A 22,409-nucleotide genomic window follows, 5' to 3' on the forward strand; every position below is an offset into this window, starting at 1 on the left:
CGCTCAGTTATTTGAGGGTGCAAATTTTTCTGCATAATTGGATGTTTTTCAGAAAATTCAGGTACTAACACTCAAGTGGATTTATTGATACAGCTACTACAGACACAATATCAATGCTATAATGTGTTTTCAGGAAAGTATTCAGGTTAGTGATCAGAGTCAGGCATGATATAATAAAAGAGAACTATTAATGGTGGTGTTCTAATCACATTTAGTGTGGCTGTGTATGGTGGTGGTGGTTAAGGCTGGGGCTGAAATTTAATCTATAATCATAAATGCAATAATTTCACTCATCTGTTCCTTTACCCATGTACCTATTTACGATTTTATGCTGTGACAGAGACATTTCGGAGGTATTCTCTGGGGAATTTCCTCACCTGCACACCCAGTCAGAATGCCGCTGCCCAGGCAGTCACCCCCGGGTACACCCTTTGGTGCAGAGGTATTGCATCCCTAATGGTGCAGATGACACAACTAATGACAGAGTGCTGAGGCTGAACCCAGAAGCCCATTCCCTGTGCTATATCAACGATAATGATATTGGGACCTCCTGGATTTCATCTCTGTTCATTAACACTGCGCATCTGGACCGTGGAGTTACTATCACAATAGATTTACAAAATGGACAGTATCAGGTAATGAGAAGGCTATTTTTTTCTTTTCTGTCATTGGGGCATGAGAATGGAATGTAGTTGATGCTCCCTGATGTTTATTAAATGAAAACTAGGAGGAGGCTTAAAGTACACCAGATTTCAGTTTTAAGCAAGTTCAAACCTCTTACTTTGAGCTATCACTTTGGTGGCCTGGAAGAAATTTCCTCTTCCCCATAATGTTGCAAAAAGTGAGCAGGTGCATTATGTTTCTGGTTTCTGGCTTTTCTCTGATGCGTCAGATCTTGGCTAGTGTCAGAGACAGCGTAATGGAGTAGATGAACTAATGTTCAGCTCCAGCATGACAACTCCTGCGTTCATAAACAAAACATGCATTTTTAAGTTGCTTCACTGCTGAAATTTTTAACCGTAATTTCTATTAAAACACAAGAGACTCATTTCATGCCTTCGGGCACTGGACGACAGGTGCAGTAAAATAGTCTGCACAAAGGTGTGCAACAGTACAAAACCATGTGAAATCTCTGCTTCATCAGGGACTTGAAGTTGGCTAGTGAAGCCCACAAAGGGGACGGACTGCTGTTGGAGGGGACAAAAACAGGCCAGCTAGCATTTCCACCAGCCTGGGTTCTGTGGAGTCCTGCATGGAGTTTGGTGCTTCCCTCCAGTGCTGAAGGGCAGTAGCCTACTGTGGCCTGCCCTAGAGATGAATAGACTCCCTGCTGAAACTGCCTCCATGAGAGCAAGCGCATCAGTTTGTGCCCCTTGTATGTACAGAGGTGAATCAAGCCCAAGGTCTAATGTTTATAAAACTTATTCTCGTTAGCTTTTTTGTTTATTGTCAATTGAGTATGCATGTTTGGGGTAGGAGAAGAGAAGAATATGAGGATAGATTTTGGCATAGTTTGTAAGAACCTGTTCTCTATTTAAAAGCCAATTTAAATATCTGTGAAATATTAAGACTGAATTGATTCAGAGTATACATGTGGGAGTGCTTATCACAAATGCCCATACAACAGTGTGGTGGAGGAAAATCCCTTCTATGTCACAGATATTTGAAGTAGTTCCAGGCCAAAGGCAGGGAGAAATGGTAAATTGCGTGGTCTTAAAACCAGAAAACTATCCACCACCTGTTTGGCAATACATAAGTATCCCTTTTTCTTGTGGCCAAAATGTTGGTAATATCACAGAGCACGGACTTGCCATACAATGAGGTAGTAATTTCAAATAGATCTCAAAAAGTAATGAAGAACAATTGTCATGGAATGATTCCACCGCTTACCAAGGAGCAGTATAAAGAGCAGGTTTAACAAGGAAGTTTACTTTAACTCTTAAACCTGTCTGGGAAAAGGGGAGAAATATCTTAGATATTTCTCGTGTGCGACATCTATTTGTTGTTTATTCAAAATGCACAAATATGGTGAATGCTGTGAAATATGTTTTTTATATTACTACATGTGGATACAGAAATTTGTTTAATATTTGTATTCATGTTGGCATGTAGCTCAAGCTATTCTAATTTCTGTTCTGTATTTTGTTGTTCATTTGTAGGTGTTCTATATTATCCTTCAGTTCTATAGTCCACAGCCGGAAGCAATGAGAATTCAAAGGAAAAAGAAAAATGATTTAAACTGGGAAGATTGGCAGTATTTTGCTAGATATTGCAGTATTTTTGGAATGGATAACAATGGCTCTCTAGAAAATCCAGACTCTGTCAACTGTCTCCAGCTTCCTAGGTATGAATAGATATTATCTATACCATACAGATGCTTTTAACTGGTGTCTGACACAGTTCATTTCCATGTTCCCATTGAGATAGAATCTTGAAATTTGATATGCTCATTTATTATGGGCTGCCGAGTACATAAAAGATCCCAAATTTAACCTTTCCATTGGAGATCACCAAAAGATCACCTGTCATTTTTATCAGATTTCAAACAGTCAAGCACCTGACACAATTGATTTCCGTGTTCTAAATGAGTTAGAATATTGAAATTTGGTAATTCATATTTTATGGGACTTAGTAAGAAATTGAGACGCACTGATAAGAGGGATAGAGAAGGGTGCTAGTTTAACTGATTTTGAGCATCCAGTTAATCTAAAAAAATATCACAGATGACTTCTGAGTGTCAGATCTTGTGTTGGAAATTAGATGCTTTTGTAGTGATGGACAAAAATCAGCGAGGGCAAAAGTGATGAGACAAAGCCCTGGTCTACACTAGGACTTTAGGTCGAATTTAGCAACGTTAAATCGATGTAAACCTGCACCCGTCCACACGATGAAGCCCTTTATTTCGACTTAAAGGGCTCTTAAAGGCGATTTCCTTACTCCACCCCTGACAAGTGGATTAGCACTTAAATCGGCCTTGCCGGGTCGAATTTGGGGTACCGTGGACACAATTCGACGGTATTGGCCTCCGGGAGCTATCCCAGAGTGCTCCATTGTGACCGCTCTGGAAAGCACTCTCAACTCAGATGCACTGGCCAGGTAGACAGGAAAAGAACAGCGAACTTTTGAATCTCATTTCCTGTCTGGCCAACGTGGCAAGCTGCAGGTGACCATGCAGAGCTCATCAGCAGAGGTGACCATGATGGAGTCCCAGAATTGCAAAAGAGCTCCAGCATGGACTGAACGGGAGGTATGGGATCTGATCGCTGTATGGGGAGAGGAATCCGTGCTATCAGAACTCCGTTCCAGTTTTCGAAATGCCAAAACCTTTGTCAAAATCTCCCAGGGCATGAAGGACAGAGGCCATAACAGGGATCTGAAGCAGTGTCGCGTGAAACTTAAGGAGCTGAGGCAAGCCTACCAGAAAACCAGAGGGGCGAACGGCCGCTCCGGGTCAGAGCCCCAAACATGCCGCTTCTATGATGAGCTGCATGCCAATTTAGGGGGTTCAGCCACCGCTACCCCAGCCGTGTTGTTTGACTCCTTCAATGGAGATGGAGGCAACACGGAAGCAGATTTTGGGGACGAAGAAAATGATGATGATGAGGAGGAGGTTGTAGATAGCTCACAGCAAGCAAGCGGAGAAACCTGTTTTCCCGACAGTCAGGAACTGTTTCTCACCCTGGACCTGGAGCCAGTACCCCCCGAACCCACCCAAGGCTGCCTCCTGGACCCGGCAGACGGAGAAGGGACCTCCAGTGAGTGTACCTTTTAAAATACTATACATGGTTTAAAAGCAAGCATGTGAAAGGATTAATTTGCCCTGGCATTCGCGGCTCTCCTGGATGTACTCCCAAAGCCTTTGCAAAAGGTTTCTGGGGAGGGCAGCCTTATTGCGTCCTCCATGGTAGGACACTTTACCACTCCAGGCCAGTAACACGTACTCAGGAATCATTGTACAACAAAGCATTGCAGTGTATGTTTGCTGGCGTTCAAACAACATCCGTTCTTTATCTCTCTGTGTTATCCTCAGGAGAGTGAGATATCATTCATGGTCACCTGGTTGAAATAGGGTGCTTTTCTTCAGGGGACACTCAGAGGAGCCCGTTCCTGCTGGGCTGTTTGCCTATGGCTGAACAGAAATGTTCCCCGCTGTTAGCCACGGGGAGGGGGAGGGTTGAGGGGGTAGCCACACGGTGGGGGGAGGCAAAATGCGACCTTGTAACGAAAGCACATGTGCTATGTATGTGATGTTAACAGCAACGTTTACCCTGAAAGAGTGTAGCCACTGTTTTATAAAATGTGTCTTTTTAAATACCGCTGTCCCTTTTTTTTCTCTACCAGCTGCATGTGTTTCAATGATCACAGGATCTTCTCCTTCCCAGAGGCTAGTGAAGATTAGAAAGAAAAAAAAACGCACTCGTGATGAAATGTTCTCTGAGCTCATGCTGTCCTCCCACACTGACAGAGCACAGACGAATGTGTGGAGGCAAATAATGTCAGAGTGCAGGAAAGCACAGAATGAACGGGAGGAGTAAGTGGCAGACTGAAGAGAGTAAGTGGCGGGCTGAAGAGAGTAAGTGGCAGGCTGAAGACAGGGCTGAAGCTCAAATGTGGCAGCAGCGTGATGAGAGGAGGCAGGATTCAATGCTGAGGCTGCTGGAGGATCAAACCAGTATGCTCCAGTGTATGGTTGAGCTGCAGCAAAGGCAGCTGGAGCACAGACTGCCACTACAGCCCCTGTGTAACCAACCGCCCTCCTCCCCAAGTTCCATAGCCTCCACACCCAGACGTCCAAGAACGCGGTGGGGGGGTCTCCGGCCAGCCAGCCACTCCACCACAGAGGATTGCCCAAAAAACGGAAGGCTGGCATTCAATAAATTTTAAAGTTGTAAACTTTTAAAGTGCTGTATGGCATTTTCCTTCCCTCCTCCACCACCCCTCCTGGGCTACCTTGATAGTCATCCCCCTATTTGTGTGATGAATGAATAAAGAATGCATGAATGTGAAGCAACAATGACTTTATTGCCTCTGCAAGCGGTGATCGAAGGGAGGAGGGGAGGGTGGTTAGCTTACAGGGAAGTGGAATGAACCAAGGGGCGGGGGGTTTCATCAAGGAGAAACAAAGAGAACTTTCACACCGTAGCCTGGCCAGTCATGAAACGGGTTTTCAAAGCTTCTCTGATGCGTACCGCGCCCTCCTGTGCTCTTCTAACCGCCCTGGTGTCTGGCTGCGTGTAACCAGCAGCCAGGCGATTTGCCTCAACCTCCCACCCCACCATAAACGTCTCCCCCTTACTCTCACAGATATTGTGGAGTGCACAGCAAACAGTAATAACAGTGGGAATATTGGTTTCGCTGAGGTCTAAGCGAGTCAGTAAACTGCGCCAACGTGCCTTTAAACATCCAAATGCACATTCTACCACCATTCTGCACTTGCTCAGCCTGTAGTTGAACAGCTCCTGACTACTGTCCAGGCTGCCTGTGTACGGCTTCCTGAGCCATGGCATTAAGGGGTAGGTTGGGTCCCCAAGGATAACTATAGGCATTTCAACATCCCCAACAGTTATTTTCTGGTCTGGGAATAAAGTCCCTTCCTGCAGCTTTTGAAACAGACCAGAGTTCCTGAAGATGCGAGCGTCATGTACCTTTCCCGGCCATCCCACGTTGATGTTGATGAAATGTCCCTTGTGATCTACCAGAGCTTGCAGCACTATTGAAAAGTACCCCTTGCGGTTTATGTACTCGGCGGCTTGGTGCTCCGGTGCCAAGATAGGGATATGGGTTCCGTCTATGGCCCCACCACAGTTAGGGAATCCCATTGCAGCAAAGCCATCCACTATGACCTGCACATTTCCCAGGGTCACTACCCTTGATATCAGCAGATCTTTGATTGCCTGGGCTACTTGCATCACAGCAGCCCCAACAGTAGATTTGCCCACTCCAAATTGATTCCCAACTGACCGGTAGCTGTCTGGCATTGCAAGCGTCCACAGGGCTATTGCCACTCGCTTCTCAACTGTGAGGGCTGCTCTCATCTTGGTATTCATGCGCTTCAGGGCAGGGGAAAGCAAATCACAAAGTTCCATGAAAGTGCCCTTACGCATGCGAAAGTTTCGCAGCCACTGGGAATCGTCCCAGACCTGCAACACTATGCGGTCCCACCAGTCTGTGCTTGTTTCCTTGGCCCAGAATCAGCGTTCCACAGCATGAACCTGCCCCATTAGCACCATGATGCATGCATTGGCAGGGCCCATGCTTTCAGAGAAATCTGTGTCCATGTCCTGATCACTCACATGACCGCACTGACATCGCCTCCTCGCCCGGTATCGCTCTGCCAGGTTCTGGTGCTGAATATACTGCTGGATAATGCGTGTGGTGTTTAATGTGTTCCTAATTGCCAAAGTGAGCTGAGCGGCCTCCATGCTTGCCTTGGTATGGCATCCGCACAGAAAAAAGGCGCGGAACGATTGTCTGCCGTTGCTCTGACGGAGGGAGGGGCGACTGACGACACGGCTTACAGGGTTGGCTTCAGGGAGCAAAAATCAACAAAGGGGGTGGCTTTACATCAAGGAGTGTTTCAGGCAGGACTTCACGGAGGGTTCCAAGAAGAAATGGTGCACCTAAGTTATTGTTCTTATTGGAACAAGGAGGTTAGTCTGGCCTCTGATTGATACATGGCTAGATTTACCTCACTGTACCTTCTCTGTGAGTGACTGCAGTGTGACCTAGAGGAATAAGTCCCCTAGACGGGGGGGGGGGGAAGCAAATGAGTACAAAACAAATCTGGTCTATTTCTTGTTTTGATCCACACCATCTATCTTTTACATCTTTGTCTGGCAGCAGACAGTGCAGAAGGACTGCAAGCCATCCACATCTCATGGCTGCTCGGCAGAAGACGGTGCAGTAGGACTGCTAGCCATCCTCATCTCTTGCCTGCCTGGCAGAAGATGGTACAGTACGACTGCTAGCAATCCGTATCGCCTGCCTGCTCACCATAAGATGGTTCAATAGGACTGACTGCAGGACTAAAGAGAATGACCTGGTCAAGTCACTCCAAATTTAGTCCCTGCGCCCATGTCTGCCCAGGCGCTCCTGGCCGACATGGCCAGGAGCACCTCGGACATGACGATGATGGCTACCAGTCGTATTGTACCGTCTGCTGCCAGAAGGCAATGGGTTGCTGCTAATGTGTAGCAATGCAGTACCGCGTCTGCCAGCATCCAGGAGACATACGGTGACAGTGAGCTGAGCGGGCTCCATGCTTGCCGTGGTATGGCGTCTGCACAGGTAGCTCAGGAAAAAAGGCACGAAACGATTGTCTGCCCTTGCTTTCACGGAGGGAGGGAGGGAACGGGGCCTGACGATATGTACCCAGAACCACCCGCGACAATGTTTTAGCCCCATCAGGCATTGGGATCTCAACCCAGAATTCCAATGGGCAGCGGAGACTGCGGGAACTGTGGGATAGCTACCCACAGTGCAACGCTCCGGAAGTTGACTCTAGCCTCGGTACTGTGGAAGCACTCCGCCGAGTTAATGCACTTAATGCACTTAGAGCATTTTGTGTGGGACACACACACTCGAATATATAAAACCGATTTCTAAAAAACCGACTTCTATAAATTCGACCTAATTTTGTAGTGTAGACATACCCAAAGTCAGCTCTTTAGAATTATAGTGGATGTGAGAAACCATTCGAGAAATAGGGTACAAATTCATTTTCTAATGCTTTTAGCCTTTAAAGGCAAGAACACAAATGCCGTCTCAGAAATGTATTGCCAGTCCCCTGTTTCACTGACTGCCTTGTGCAAATTAAAAAGTAAACCAATTCTGCTTATAGCCATATCTGTCATAATGCACAAGCTCTTGCCTGATTTCAGAGGCGAGTCAGTGTTAGGCCTGTTTAGTACTTGGCTGGAAAATAATCTGGGAATACAGTACCAGGTGCTGTAGGCTTTTGCTGTTTCACATTTGCCATCTTGCTGAGGCTTTTAAAATGTGATCATCTTTCTCTGGGCTCTCAGGGTATGTCTACACTACGAAATTAGGTTGAATGTATAGAAGTCGATTTTTTAGAAAGTGATTTTATACAGTCTATTCTGTGTGTCTCCACTTAAGACCATAAAGTCGGTGGAGTGTGTCCACAGTACCGAGGCTAGCATCGACTTCCGGAGCATTGCACTGTGGGTAGCTATACCACAGTTCCCGCAGTCTCCGCTGCCCATTGGAATTCTGGGTTGAGATCCCAATGCCTGATGGGGCAAAAAATATTGTTGTGGGTGGTTCTGGGTACACGTCATCAGGCCCTCCCTCCCTCCATGAAAGCAACGGCAGACAATCATTTCACGCCTTTTTTCCCGGGTTACCCGTGCAGACACCATACCATGGCAAGCATGGAGCCCGCTCAGCTCACCGTCACCGTACATCTACTGGGTGCTGGCAGATGCGGGACTGCATTGCTACACAGCAGCAGCTGATTGCCTTGTGGCAGCAGATGGTGCGTTACGACTGGTAACTGTCCTCATCTTCTCCTGGGTACTCTTGGCTGGCCTCAGTGAGGTCGGTCGGGGCGCCTGGGCAGACATGGCTGCTCCTGGCAGACCTCAGTGAGGTCTGTCAGGGACACCTGGACATAAATAGGAGTGACTCAGGTCATTCTCTTCTTTAAGTTTTTTCTAGTGGAGTTTCAGTCCTGCCTGGAATATGGGCAGAGGAATAGCTCAGTGGTTTGAGCATTGATCTGCTAAACTCAGGGTTGTGAGTTCAGTCCTTGAGGGGGCCATTCTGCCTCAGGCTGCTCTCCCAGCCAGCAGCACTGCGAGCACCCAGGAGACGATGACAGCTAGCAGTCTTACTGCACTGTCTGCTGGCAAGCACCCAGGAGATGACAACGATGGCTAGCCGTCATACTGCACCATCTGCTGCCAGTCTACCCCTTGCTCCTCCCTCCGTGAAAGCAACGGCTGACAATCGTTTTGCGCCTTTTTATGTGTGGCACCATATTGCTGTGAGCATCGTCATCCACCCGCTGCTTCTGCTGCCACTTTGCTCTCCTGCTCATGCCATACCACGGCAAGCATGGAGCCTGCTCAGATCACTGTGGCAGTTGTGACCGTTCTAAACACCATGTGTATTATCCAGCAGGATATGCAGAACCAGAACTGGAACCTGCAAAAGCAGGCGAGTAGGCGATGGCAGCGCAGTGAGGAGAGTGATGAGGACATGGACACAGACTTCTCTCAAAGTACGGACCCCGGCAATTTGGCCATCCTGGTGGCAGTGGGGCAGGATGTGCTGTGGAACGCCGATTCTGGGCCAAGGAAACAAGCACAGACTGGTGGGATCGCATAGTGTTGCAGGTCTGGAACGATTCCCAATGGCTGTGAAACTTTCGCATGCGTAAGGGCACTTCCATGGAACTTTGTGACTTGCTTCCCCCTGCCCTGAAGCACAAGAATACCACGATGAGAGCAGCCCTCACAGTTCACAGGCGAGTGGTGATAACCCTCTGGAAGCTTGCAACGCCAGACAGCTACCGGTCAGTCGGGAATCAATTTGGAGTGGGCAAATCTACTGTGGGGGCTGCTGTGATCCAAGTAGCCAACGCGATCACTGACCTGCTGCTATCAAGGGCATTAACTCTGGGAAATGTGCAGGTCATAGTGGATGGCTTTGCTGCAGTGGGATTCCCTAACTGTGGTGGGGAGATAGAAGGAATGCATATCCCTATCTTGGGACTGGACCACCAAGGCAGCGAGTACATAAACCGCAAGGGGTACTTTTCAATGGTGCTGCAAGCACTGATGGATCACAAGGAACATTTCACCAACATGGGATGACCAGGAAAGGTACATGATGCTCACATCTTTAGGAACTCTGGTCTGTGGAAACGGCTGCAGCAAGGGACTTACTTTCCAGACCAGAAAATAACCGTTGGGGATGTTGAAATGCCTATAGTTATCTGTGGGGACCCAGTCTGCCCCTTAATGCCATGGCTCATGAAGCCGTACACAGGCAACCTGGACAGTAGTCAGGAGCTGTTCAGCTATAGGCTGAGCAAGTGCAGAATGGTGGTAGAATGTGCATTTGGACTTTAAAAGCACACTGGCCCAGTTTACTGCCTCAGTTTGACCTCAGCAAAACCAGTATTCCCATCGTTATTACTGCTTGCTGTGTGCTTCACAATATCTGTGAGAGTAAGGGGGAGACGTTTATGGTGGGGTGGGAGGTTGAGGCAAATCGCCTGGCCGGTGATTACGCGCAGCCAGACACCAGGGTGGTTAGAAGAGCACAGCAGGGCACGCTGTGCATCAGAGAAGCTTTGAAAACCCGTTTCATGACTGGCCAGGCTATGGTGTGAAAGTTCTGTTTATTTCTCCTTGATGAAAACCTGCCCCCTTGGTTCACTCTACTTTCCTGTAAGCCAACTGCCCTCCCCACTTCGATCACCGCTTGCAGAGGCAATAAAGTCATTGTTTTTTCAAATTTATGCATTCTTTATTAATTCATCACACAAATTGGGGGATAACTGCTAAGGTAGCCTGGGAGGGGTGGGGGAGGAGGGAAGCCCCGGGTGGGGTGCTGGAGGAGGGGAGGATGGAAGGACAAGGCCACACTGCACTTCAAAACTTATTGAATGCCAGCTTTCTGTTGCTTGGGCAGTCCTCTGAGGTGGAGTAACTGGATGCCCGGAGGCCCCCCCGCTGTGTTCTTGGGTATCTGGGTGAGGAGACTATGGAACTTGAGGAGGAGGGTGGTTGGTTACACAGGGGCTGCAGCGGCAGTCTGTGCTCCTTCTGCCTTTCCTGCACCTCAACCATACGCCGGAGCATATCAGTTTGATCCTCGAGTAGCCTCGGCATTGCATCCTGCCATCCTGCCGGCCTCTTATCATGCTGACGCCACCTCTCCTCTCGCTCGTCCCTCCTGTCCTCTCGCTCATCCCTCCTGCCCTCGCGTTCATTTTGGGCTTTCCTGGACTCTGACATTGTCTCCCTCCACGCATTGTGCTGGGCTCTTTCAGCTTGGGAGGTCTGCATGAGTTCAGAGAACATTTCATCGTGAGTGCGTTTTTTTTTGCCTTCTAGTCTTTGATAGCCTCTGGGATGGAGATGATACGGGGAGCGATGAAACATTTGCAGCTGCGGGAGGGAAAAAGGGAAATTAGTCTTTAAAAAGAGACATTTTAGAGAACAATGGGTAGACTCTTTCACGGTGAACCAAGCCGTTAACATTACATAGCACGTGTGCTTTCTTTACAAGGTTGCATTTTGCCTCTTATATCGAGGGCCTACTGGTATGGTGTGAGAGATCACACATGCAGGGCAGGCAGGCAACAGAATTCGGCTTGCAGGTGGATGTGGTAAGCCACAGTCTTTTGGCTTTTTTAATCTTCCTAACATGTGGGAATGGTTTCAAACAGCAGCGCTCTCATTTCATATACATAGCACCCGTTGGGTTGACCCTTTAAAATGGGTTGGCCATTTAAAAGGAGGGGCTGCAGTTTTCGGGTTAACGTGCAGCACAAACCCAACTAAGCCCCCGCCCGCCCAGTTCTCTGGGATGATTGTTTCACCCCTCCCCCCACCGCATGGCTAACAGCGGGGATGATTTCTGTTCAGCCACAGGCAAACAGCCCAGTAGGAACGGCCACCTCTGAATGTCCCTTTAATAAAATTCCCCTATTTCAACCAGGTGACCATGAATGATATCACTCTCCTGAGGATATCACAGAAAGGTAAAGAACTTGTTGCTTGAATGGCAGCAAACACCGGGACCATATGCTGCCATGCTTTGTTATGCAATGATTCCAGACTACGTGCTGCTGGCCTGCCATGGTAAAGTGTCGTACCATGGAGGACAGAATAAGGCTGCCCTCCCCAGAAACCTTTTGCAAAGGCTTTGGGAGTACATTCAGGAGAGCTTCATTGAGATGTCCCTGGAGGATTTCCACTCCATCCCTGGACAAGTTAACAGACTTTTCCAGTAGCTGTACTGGCCGCGAATGCATCCCAAGTCTTCAGGGCCAATTAATCATTAAACGCGCTTGCTTTTAAACCGTGTATTATATGTACAAAGGTACACTCACCAGAGGTCTCTTCTCAGCCTTCTAGGTCCGGGAGCCCGCCTTCAGTGGGTTGGGAGGGTACTAGATCCGGGGTGAACAACAGTTCCTGGCTGTTGGGGAAAACGGTTTCTCCGCTTGCTTGCTGTGCTTCAACCTCCTCCTCCGCCTCATCTTCCTCGTCCCCAAAATCTGCATCCCTGTTGCGTGAGAGTCCATTGACAGAATCCATGCACAGGGCTGGGGTAGTTGTAGGGACACCCCGTAGAATGGCATGCAGCTCATCATAGAAGCGGCATGTCTGGGGCTCTCACCCGGAGCGACCGTGTGCCTTTCTGGTTCTTTGGTAGGCTTGCCTGAGCTCGTTAAGTTTCACGTGGCACTGCTGTGTGTCCCTGTTATAGCCTCTCTCCTTCATGCCCTTGGAGATTTTTTCAAATATTTTGGCATTTCATCTTTTTGAACGGAGTTCTGATATCACGGATTCATCTCCCCATACAGCGATCAGATCCAGTACCTTCCGTTCAGTCCATGCTGGAGCTCTTTTGCGATTCTGGGACTGCATGGTCACCTGTGCTGAAGAGCTCTGCATAGTCACCTGTGCTGATCAGCTCGCCACACTGGCCAAAGAGGAAATGAAATTCCAAAGTTTGGGGGGCTTTTCCTGTCGACCTGGCCAGTGCATCTGAGTTGAGAGTGCAGTCCAGAGCGGTCACAATGGAGCACTCTGGGATAGCTCCCGGAGGCCAATACTGTCGAATTGCATCCACACTACCCCAAATTGGACCCAGCAAGGTTGATTTCAGCACTAATCCACTTAGAATATCAGGGTTGGAAGGGACCTCGGGAGGTCATCTAGTCCAACCCCCTGCTCAAAGCAGGACTTGTCGGGGAGGAGTACTAAAACCGGTTTTAAGAGCCCTTAAAGTCGGAAAAAATGGCTTCGTAGTGTGGACAGGTGCAGGGCTAAACCGATCTAACGCTGCTGAATCCGACTTAAACTCGTAGTGTAGACCAGGGCTAAGAGTTCAGGATTCTAGGAGAAACAGCATGTGGTCACTTGAGTTAAGTCAGTTTTTAACAATGACTATTGAACATTGTTACTATTCAGTGGGGGAGGGGAATGGAGAAAGCCAATTAATTAAGTAAGCAAAGAAAACAGTTTTGATCATCTAAATTAGTTGTAAAATGATGACTTGCCCAACATGAAAACTAGGGTTGGAAGGATTAGATTTTTATTGGGAAATGTCAGTATATGTCAGGTTTTATTTACTGTGTGTACACACAGACTGACAAGGAATAGTTCTAACAATGATCACAGAAATTTACAGATAGGCAAACAAAGAAGAATGCGGGTTGAGAACTTACTTGAGTAAAAATCAGTGATTTAGACTTTTGAATAGACTCGTTACAAATGGATTAGCAAATGAATAGCAAAACGAGGTATGACTAGTTGATTTAAAGATATTTACTGTATTTTATATTTATCTATATTTTGGCATGTCATGTTGACAATTTGAGTTTTAGTGGTTTATAAAGCTTTAACTTTTTCAATCTCAGTGTCTAAGGTCAGTAAATAACTTTCTGCCCCCCATCCTATAATTTCCCACAACTGTGAAAATGTAAACAGATACCAGAAAAAGTAAATGCTTAAACCCATAATTTTGGACAACTGCAAAATTTAAACTGAAAAAAAATTGAGAAAATTCTTAAAATAAACTGATATTATCTAGTAAAATTACAAAAAAACCCACCTTCTGCCAAGCCTAATTAAAACATAATTAGCATATCTTCTAAAAAGAAATAGCCACTGTATGAACTGCAGCCATAAATGTTTTATAATGTAGTACTGTTTCTCCCTTCAACTACATTGCATATATGATAAAAGTGCATAATGTTGTGTATGACTGATGTACAGTACACTTCACTTTAAAAAACAAAACAAAAAAACCTCCCAAAAGCCCTCTAAAGACCAGTGTATATTCTGTATAGTCAAGCAGGCATTATGTGGAAGAGAAAAATTGGTGACTATGTTATGTATTCTTTTTAAGGACAGGAAAACACCCACTGATTCCTTTGGAGAAAATAACATATAGCTGTAATACTATGAAACTGTATACATATATTCTATTATAGTATTTCTTTGGATACTGACCATCCAAACCCATTCTCTGGTCACTTGGTGTTATTTCTGATGACATGTTAATTTGCAATGTGTACCAGCTTGCAATTATAGACATTTGGAGCCTCATCCCTGATGACCAAACAAAAAGGGGATCTGTGCTAGGGGCAGAAAAAATGGATGGGGAGCAAGAATCATAGAGACAGTTACAAGAAATGGGTGATAATGGGTTGCTTGGAGATCAGTTTGTGACCCTCCAGCCATTTTCTGTTGAAAAACTGAGGATCTGATGCTGTAGCATGGGCCCCTGATTCGTGTAGGGGTTCAGCGAAGTCAGTGGGACCCCTCCTGAGACTCAAGGGTCTGCACTAGCAGAGGATTTCATTGCAGGGTAGGTGTTTAAACTGGGAACTGTTTACAAAAATTCCTAGCAAGAGCTTCTAAGTTTCAAATAGCCCAGCAGTTTTCTGGAGGGAAAAACAATACATGGGAATTTCATTTATCAAGTGCCAAGTTCTGCTTTTGGGTGCATAGGTTTTAGAGAGTCCAAATTTGGGTAGGGGAAAAAGCAGTGGTTCTTCTACATAGGCTCTGTCTACTTGCCAAACTCTGCGCATTAAATAAGCCAAAATGAGATGCTGCTCATCATAGGTTGTGAAGACCCTCTGATTAGGCATGCTGTGTTGGGCTTTGCTTGGCTATGTCCTCCATTGTTGAAGCTCAAATATTCAGCTGGGCTCATTGGCCTTGGCTCTCATTGGGCCCTGCTGGGTTTCACTAACATCCATGCACTTGCATTTTTCTTGATTTGGGGAGAGGGAAGGAAGTTGTGTAGTACTCTACCAAGTGCCACCAAAATGAGATGTCACAGTAGTTTGTATAGGTCTTCATAATTGATTTGTGCCTCTGTTTTTTACATACCTTGATCAGCTGGGAAACAGTTAATAATGTGTGCACTTAACTCAAATGCTCAGTGGTGATAATTTAACACCTTACATCAACAAGGCCAGTTTATACCTCTGAGTCATTGTTTCAGGCCCTCTGCAAACTGGGGAAAACATTGCTGTATTCATTTTCAAGGTTTTCTTTAGGGGCTAGAGGCTTTATATTTAAAATGAACATTTATATTCTGAACCACAAAGTGGCAGCTTGGGGAAAACAGACATACGGCATATGCCTGTGTATATCTTTTATTTGATCTCTGTATGTGGTTTTCATTTACATCAAAATTTGTCCATTAGAAGCCATAAATAAAGTTGGTTTCAGAGTAGCAGCCATGTTAGTCTGTATTCGCAAAAAGAAAAGGAGTACTTGTGGCACCTTAGAGACTAACAAATTTATTTGAGCATAAGCTTTCATGAGCTACAGCTCACTTCATCGGAGCTGTAGCTCATGAAAGCTTATACTCAAATAAATTTGTTAGTCTCTAAGGTGCCACAAGTACCCCTTTTCTATTTATAAATAAAGTTGTGCTCTCTTAATTAATGTCCTCTGTGAAAACATGAAGAATAGGTAACCTGTAAAATATGTTTTTCAGTTTATCATATTTTTAAAAACAGATTTACTCCATACTCCCGTGGAAACATTACTTTCAGCATTCTTACACCTGAACCAAATCGTCGGCCTGGTTACAACGACTTCTACAATACTCCATCTCTCCAAGATTTTGTAAAAGCCACGCAAGTGAGGATTCATCTTCTTGGCCAGTATCATACAACTGAGCCTTGGGTCAACTTCAGGCACAGATACTATGGAGTTGATGAAATTACAATCAGTGGAAGGTAGGAGTTATCGGAATGTCTTTTTTCGGTTAAAGAAACTTCTGAACAATTGAAAATTTGAGCAAGATGTGTGATATATCATTAGCCACCTTGAAGTTAATGGCTTTACTCTGGTTTTACTTTGATTGTGCAAAGTATCTGGCTGATAGTATTGGATCAGGTCCCACATACCATTAAACATATTTTCTGAACATTTATCCAAATGCATATTTAAAATAATTAATGACTTTTATTACACAAATATGTCAAAAGAGGTTTTTTCTTGGAGTTACAAACTCTTCTAAATAGGGACTTATAACTGAAATCCTTGCTTTTGCTTTGCTTTAGTAGGTCGTCTAAGTTTCATTACAGATTTCCAGACAAATTTAATGGTCTTAACAACGATCTACATTCTTTGTTTTTGCCACAGTTTTTCCTTTAAAAAGGAAGCTGTTCTGAAAGTGTTGTATTATCTGTGACTGACAACTTTAATATGTATGTTAAGTATGCAATCTTGTCCTAGGACTAATTATGCCCTGTAAATAATATGCAAATTTAACAGTGAAATAGTCTCCAAAGGAGCATATGGTGCTGATTTTTGTGAACAAGTATTATATCTGAATTTATATTTTGAAAGATGTGATCTCATTTTGGATAACACCCTATCAGGGATCACATTCACTTTTATATTAAATTAATTTCCTTAATTTGTAAAATGTTCGCTATTTATTTAGATGTATTGTGATTTCTCTTTCACTTAAACAGCTATGTCAGTGACTTTTTACATGCACAGTTCTTTCTACTGCAGAGCTACGAGGCTATTTCATACCTCCAAAAAGAAAAGACTGCAGGCTCAATTCTGCGGTCAGTTACTTGGGTGTATTACCTATTGACTTTCATAGGAGGACTTGACTTCAGTGGGAGTAATTTTTGTATAAACAAGGGCAAAATTGGGCCCTGTGTGTTTAAGTTCAATATATGTAAGATCTTTAAGATATTATGACCAAGTTATAAGATCAAAGGGTTAATATTGACAAGATAGGTGCTAGCTGTAGTAAATAATTAAGGCCTTGTATCTGCATAGTATATAATGAAAGCACGTAATGCACACTTGATAACTTAATAGTTGGTCTAGAAACAGTCCTGTCAATTTACTCCCCTGGAAAGCTGCATTTACTTGACACTTATAAATGTTGAATGGAGAAGACATCTAATGGTTACTACATTTAAGAACAGTATTTTCTGGGACTTGGTTTATTCTTAACAAAGCAGAAAATTACCTTCATGACAGTGTAAAAATAGTGGAGAGATGTCTCTCAAATAATGCATGTTGTGTATTTTCTTTAATAGCTGTTTTTGTTTGCAGGTGTAATTGTCATGGTCATGCTGATCATTGTGATACAAGTAATACACCATATAGATGCCTCTGCTCCAAGGACAGCTACACACAAGGAGATAATGTAAGTCCTGCCATCCTGCAGGTATTACATCTAGGCGTGGACTTTAAGCACAAAATTTGGAGCTTTTTTGGATCCCATGTTTTGAAAGGGAAAAGTTGCAAAATTTGGCTTTAGATCCAGGTATGGATTATAAAAAATTCCATCCTCAAAGTTCAGGGGTGTTTGGGTTCAAAGGTTTGGTTTGGCCTGTTGCAAGAATATTGTGAGCTGCAAAATTTGTATCCAGATATAAATTTAGATTTTGAACATCTATGAAAGATTTATGGATACTTGGGATTCCTCTGAGGCCAATTTCTGATTTTTATCTTACAATGAAATACTTTACTGTAGTTAATTGCTGGAAGATTCTATGTGGAGTCTAAAATGGAAACATTTTGAACATGTGTTAATTTATACTCGGAAAGCATGTGTAAGGTTAACAGAAAGCTGAGACTATACTTGGCCGTGTAGGCTTACTGCTTAGATATGCTCTCAGGACTATAATTGAAATGAATAGAAGAACAGAATCTGCCCCAATGGCTCTGATACTAACATTTAAAAAAAAATGAAATCTAAGCATTGGCGTTTTTAGAGGCTAGTTGAAAATGTTAATCTGCTCATATTTTTACCGTCACATATGACATTTAGATATTTTTGATGCATCTCTTTCTCTCTAACTGCAATGGACTATTGTTTTAGTAAGAGATCAGGGTTAATATTGACACTTTTGAATATTTTCCACATTTTTTAAAAAAAATTCGAATTTAGGATAAATCTGTTATTTTTCTATTGGAACCAGAATTAAAGCACTATATATATTTTTTTTTTTTTAAAGATCTGGATATATTCCGGAAAGAATGTCCTCAGTTCTACTGTGTTCTTCTCACCATTAATAATAATGCTCAATAAACAGGGCTTCTGTGAATCGCACTGCAGCCATTTGGCAAACTTAAGCCCTGATAGTTTCCCAGTGTTCTTGGCATCAGAATACCCAGAAAGAATACCTTTATTGAAAATAAGAGAGTGTTAGGGGAAATTGGGGAGGAGGATACAGACTAATGCCCCTTTCGGTATATTTTCTGTTTTCTTGCCAAGCCATGTGCAAGCTATATGAAACTGTAAAGTTGACTTCCCAGGGGGGAGCCTGGGCAGATGGATAAGAAAAAGGTGTATCATTTGGCATTCTTACAGGATTTTTTCATCTGTGACTCAGCAAAAGCCGAGCCATCTGTTATATACAAACTATAATAAATACTTTATTGAATATTCAATAGACAGTTCTGCTTTGGCTGAACCAGATGTGTAAATTAAGTAAACTAGCTTGAAAAAAGGCCTCAATTCTAAGCTCCCCCGTTCCCGTGCTGGATGCAGGAATAGGGTGGAGGAAAGAGAAGTGAAGATTACTTTGTCACCTTGTGCCTTCTGGACTCCGGGACTGTTGGCAGGCCTGTCTGGTCCAGGAGTTGAGAATGTAGCAGCTCAAGACTCTTGAGGGGGAGCCAGTGATTTCCCTTTCTCTAGAAACCCCTCCTTCGCAAGTCTTCACCTTCTCCATTGTGAGTTTCTGGCTCTCTCTGTTCCTGATTAAAAGTCTGCTTGGGCCTAATTTTAAAGACCGGCCCAAACCTACCTAGATTACAGCCAATCTGAACCTGACCCAAGCGTGTTGGTTTGTTTTCAGACTAGACTCAACCCAACCCGATCCCAGCACCTGTGGTGGGGTCCTGTTGGAATTGAGTTGGGTTGCGAGGGTCTAGCTGCTGGCTCAGATTTTTTTTTGTTTTCTCCACAGAGTTCCTGGGGGCTAATTACTCCCTGGCCCACCAGCTGCTCCCCCGTTCTCCTGGCCCAGCATTGCTCACTGTAGAGCGACCTGTTTCCCATGAACCTGTGTCTGCACTGCAGCCATAGCCTTGTCTTTAGGTCTTGGCCTGGTGGGGGCTTCTGGCTCCCCATGGCCAAAATCCATCTCTGGATGTCTCCTCCATGTAGGGTTGGTGACGTGGCAACCACGTGCCCCACTCCTGCTGCTGGCTGCCTCATTGTGCTGTGTGTGCTGCAGAATGAGAGGCGCTGCATCTTGTTGGCAAGCTCACCCTGCAGCACACCATGCTTAGTGAGGTGGTGGTGGCTGGTAGGAGTGGGAAAAGCAGTCACTGCCACGCCAACCCTATGGGCAGAAGAAGTTGATTAGAGACTACCTGACCCAAGCCTGAGAGTGTCAGGTTGTTTTCATACTTGATTCGACCCAATTCCAACACCTGTAGTCGTGTTCTGTGTGGATTCGGGTTGGATTGCAGGAATCTGTTCCTGAGCTTTCCCTCAAGCCTGGAATGTGCAGGAGAGGTGGGCTGCTCTGGGAGCTGGGTGCAGGGAGAAACCAGTAGAGAATTGACAGTAGCTCCGTGTGGGGAGAGAGGGCTGCTGGCTGTGGGGAGTAGGCAGATAATGTGAGGCTCTTGGGCTGCTCAGTCTGGGATGTCTTACAGGCCTTGTAGAGGGAGAGGGCTAAGTAGGAAAAAGGTCCTGTTTGGTTGAAGAAGTGGGAGAGTTTTCTCAGCTCCCGTTCCTTAGTGAGGAGCTTTATGGATGAACAGTCTCACTTTAACACCATAAGGAATATATCCCTTATCATTTTGTGCTCAACATTGATATATACAAATAATTATGTGAACAGATTTGTGGCTGGCTCAGTCAAAGTTGGATGTCTAAATAACAGCAATTGCTCAGGCAAAATTAGAAAGCTGACTAGAGTACCCTGCCAAACTCTTTCCTTCACCAAAAAATTTTAAATGTTATTTCCCCCTCAAAGATGTGTGTGCTTAGTGTTTCTTCTTTTGAGTTATATCATATCTGTAAACTTCTTTAATAACTTAAAGTGGTGTTAATTGAAACCCACTATATCCTTTTTTATCACTGTGTTTCCGTAAAGCTAGCCTTAGGGTAGCTCATATCATAATAAGCACATTGCCAGCATACTGTGTGCATCAGGGGTAAGAACTTTATCCTCTCTCTGCCACATGATGAAATCACTCATCTATGATAAGCACTTGCATTAGCCCTTTCTTTGAGATAGGGCTGTAGGCTATCAAAATCATCTAAATTCTAATATAGTGATGTTGTAAACTCTGAAAAATTAGTGGGCTGGGTGTGTGTGGGCGTGCCTGTTTTTTTTTCCAGATGAATACAGAAACAGGTACATTGCCGTACATATAGTATTAGACATTGTCAGCTTGGAAATCACATTTCTTTCCAAAAATCCCAAACTACTGTAGTAGTAAGTAGCCCCTAAAATAACTTTAACTGGAAGGTATTAGATTCTAAAAAAAAATCTTTTTCATTTCATTTACGCTGTGCATTTAACAGCACTCTGTATAAACAGTTGCACTGTTTTTGTTGCTTGTACACATACTTCCAAAATGTGAGGGATGTTACTCATTTCAGTCCCAAAGTTATCTCATTTCTACACAAATTTGGTGTTCCCTTCAGTTCTATTGTTGAAAATTAACCTCAAAAATAAAGAATTAAGAAACTGATCTTATAGAAAGAGCTATTTATTCTAAAGGAAAAGGCCCACTGCATTTTAAGTTTCTTGCATGAATAATTTTTGGTCTTTGTCACATCTTGTGTCCAATGGTGGACAAGCTTTCCTGGGGCCTGGAAAGTTTGACAGTAACAGCAACAAGCAAAGATGAAACTGAACGGGCAGCAAGAAGCAGAGAGAGAAAAGGTTGGTGTGGGGTGAGAGGGTTAGCCTGAGTTACATTTGTTGTTTTGCTCTCAGGATCACATCACAGATCCTTCTAAATATAAACAGAGGAACAGAGAGTCTTGTAACAATTTTTTTAAAGTAATTAAAAAATATTAGACTCTAATATTTAAATAGTAGAATACCAGAAAACTGAAGTTTTTAAAGTAGTCATTTTAAAAAAAATTCAAGTTGACAGTGTCCCTTTAATTAGAACAAGCATTGTGAAATGTGACTTTGTAAGTATTAATGATAAATATTTAATAAGATCTGGAAGTTCACCAAGCACTCTAGCAAGACCTGCGATACCTTGTGAAAACAAACCAAATACATATTAATGGTATAACTGCCTTATCAGATAACTTTTGTCATTGTTAAAGGACTGTTTCAGTGGGTGTCACATTTTTTGAATTGGCTTGAGTGCATTGTGGTTTAAATTAACCAAATTCATTCAGAGAAAAATAAGCGGGTTGTTTAATTATATTTTTTCATTCTTTAACAGCAATATCAATATCTACTAAAGATGAACCAAAATAGAATTGGTTATTTGCAACTCATTATTCCCTTCCCTGATTTTCATGGGGAATTTACATTAACGAGATCCAAATGGCTCAAGATTTTGAGTTTGTAAGGCAAAACACACAACTGATGTAATGCAAAACGATGTAATGCACCTCTGTTTTTGACCATCTCGGGTAGCCATACACTCGTGGCTGGAACCAAGAGGGTGTTTTTCCTCTGTGTGGTTTACTTGGAACATAATGGTGGATATAGTACCTGAGTATGAAGACTTTAGTAGTCCTGTATTTGATACTACCATTGTTTCAAAATAAAAACCAGGTCATAGCTGTAGAGTTAGTGTTAAGACGGTAGATATGATACTCATTTCATTCAGGTTTTACCCCATCATAACTCTGTTGACTTCAGCAGAGGGGCTGCAGATGCTGCTATAACCCTGAGACTGCAGAAGTGGTTGCAGAAAGCTCTCTGGCTTGTGGAGGAGGATTTGGATCCCCCTGGGCTTTGCAGCTAATTCCTGCACAAAACTCATGTACTCTTTATACGGGTGTCAGGATTAATTCCACAGGTAGATGTCTTCTCTTTGTATTAAATCCCTCCATGCAGACCTAACGTAATGCAGTAAAAGCTGTGTTATCCTGCACTTTATCAACTGGAAAGCTCTAGAAACCGGCATTTCTGATATCTCAATACAAATCTTCAATCTAATAACCAGGACCGATGCTGAAGCTATTTGGGACCTGAGAATTTCCAAGAG

General features: G+C 44.1%; 1 protein-coding gene across 1 annotated transcript in view; it reads left to right on the forward strand.

Moving 5' to 3' along the window:
* USH2A (usherin) overlaps positions 1 to 22,409 on the forward strand; it is a 571,481-nt gene that overhangs the window by 45,129 nt on the left and 503,943 nt on the right. The window contains exons 5-8 of the mRNA XM_027827110.3: positions 341 to 635; positions 2,160 to 2,344; positions 15,746 to 15,967; positions 17,313 to 17,406. Coding sequence (XP_027682911.2) covers positions 341 to 635; positions 2,160 to 2,344; positions 15,746 to 15,967; positions 17,313 to 17,406 — 796 coding nt within the window. The remainder of the gene's footprint in view (positions 1 to 340; positions 636 to 2,159; positions 2,345 to 15,745; positions 15,968 to 17,312; positions 17,407 to 22,409) is intronic.

This window comes from Chelonia mydas, chromosome 3 (genome assembly GCF_015237465.2).
Source record: "Chelonia mydas isolate rCheMyd1 chromosome 3, rCheMyd1.pri.v2, whole genome shotgun sequence".
Classification (NCBI taxonomy): Eukaryota; Metazoa; Chordata; order Testudines; family Cheloniidae; genus Chelonia; species Chelonia mydas.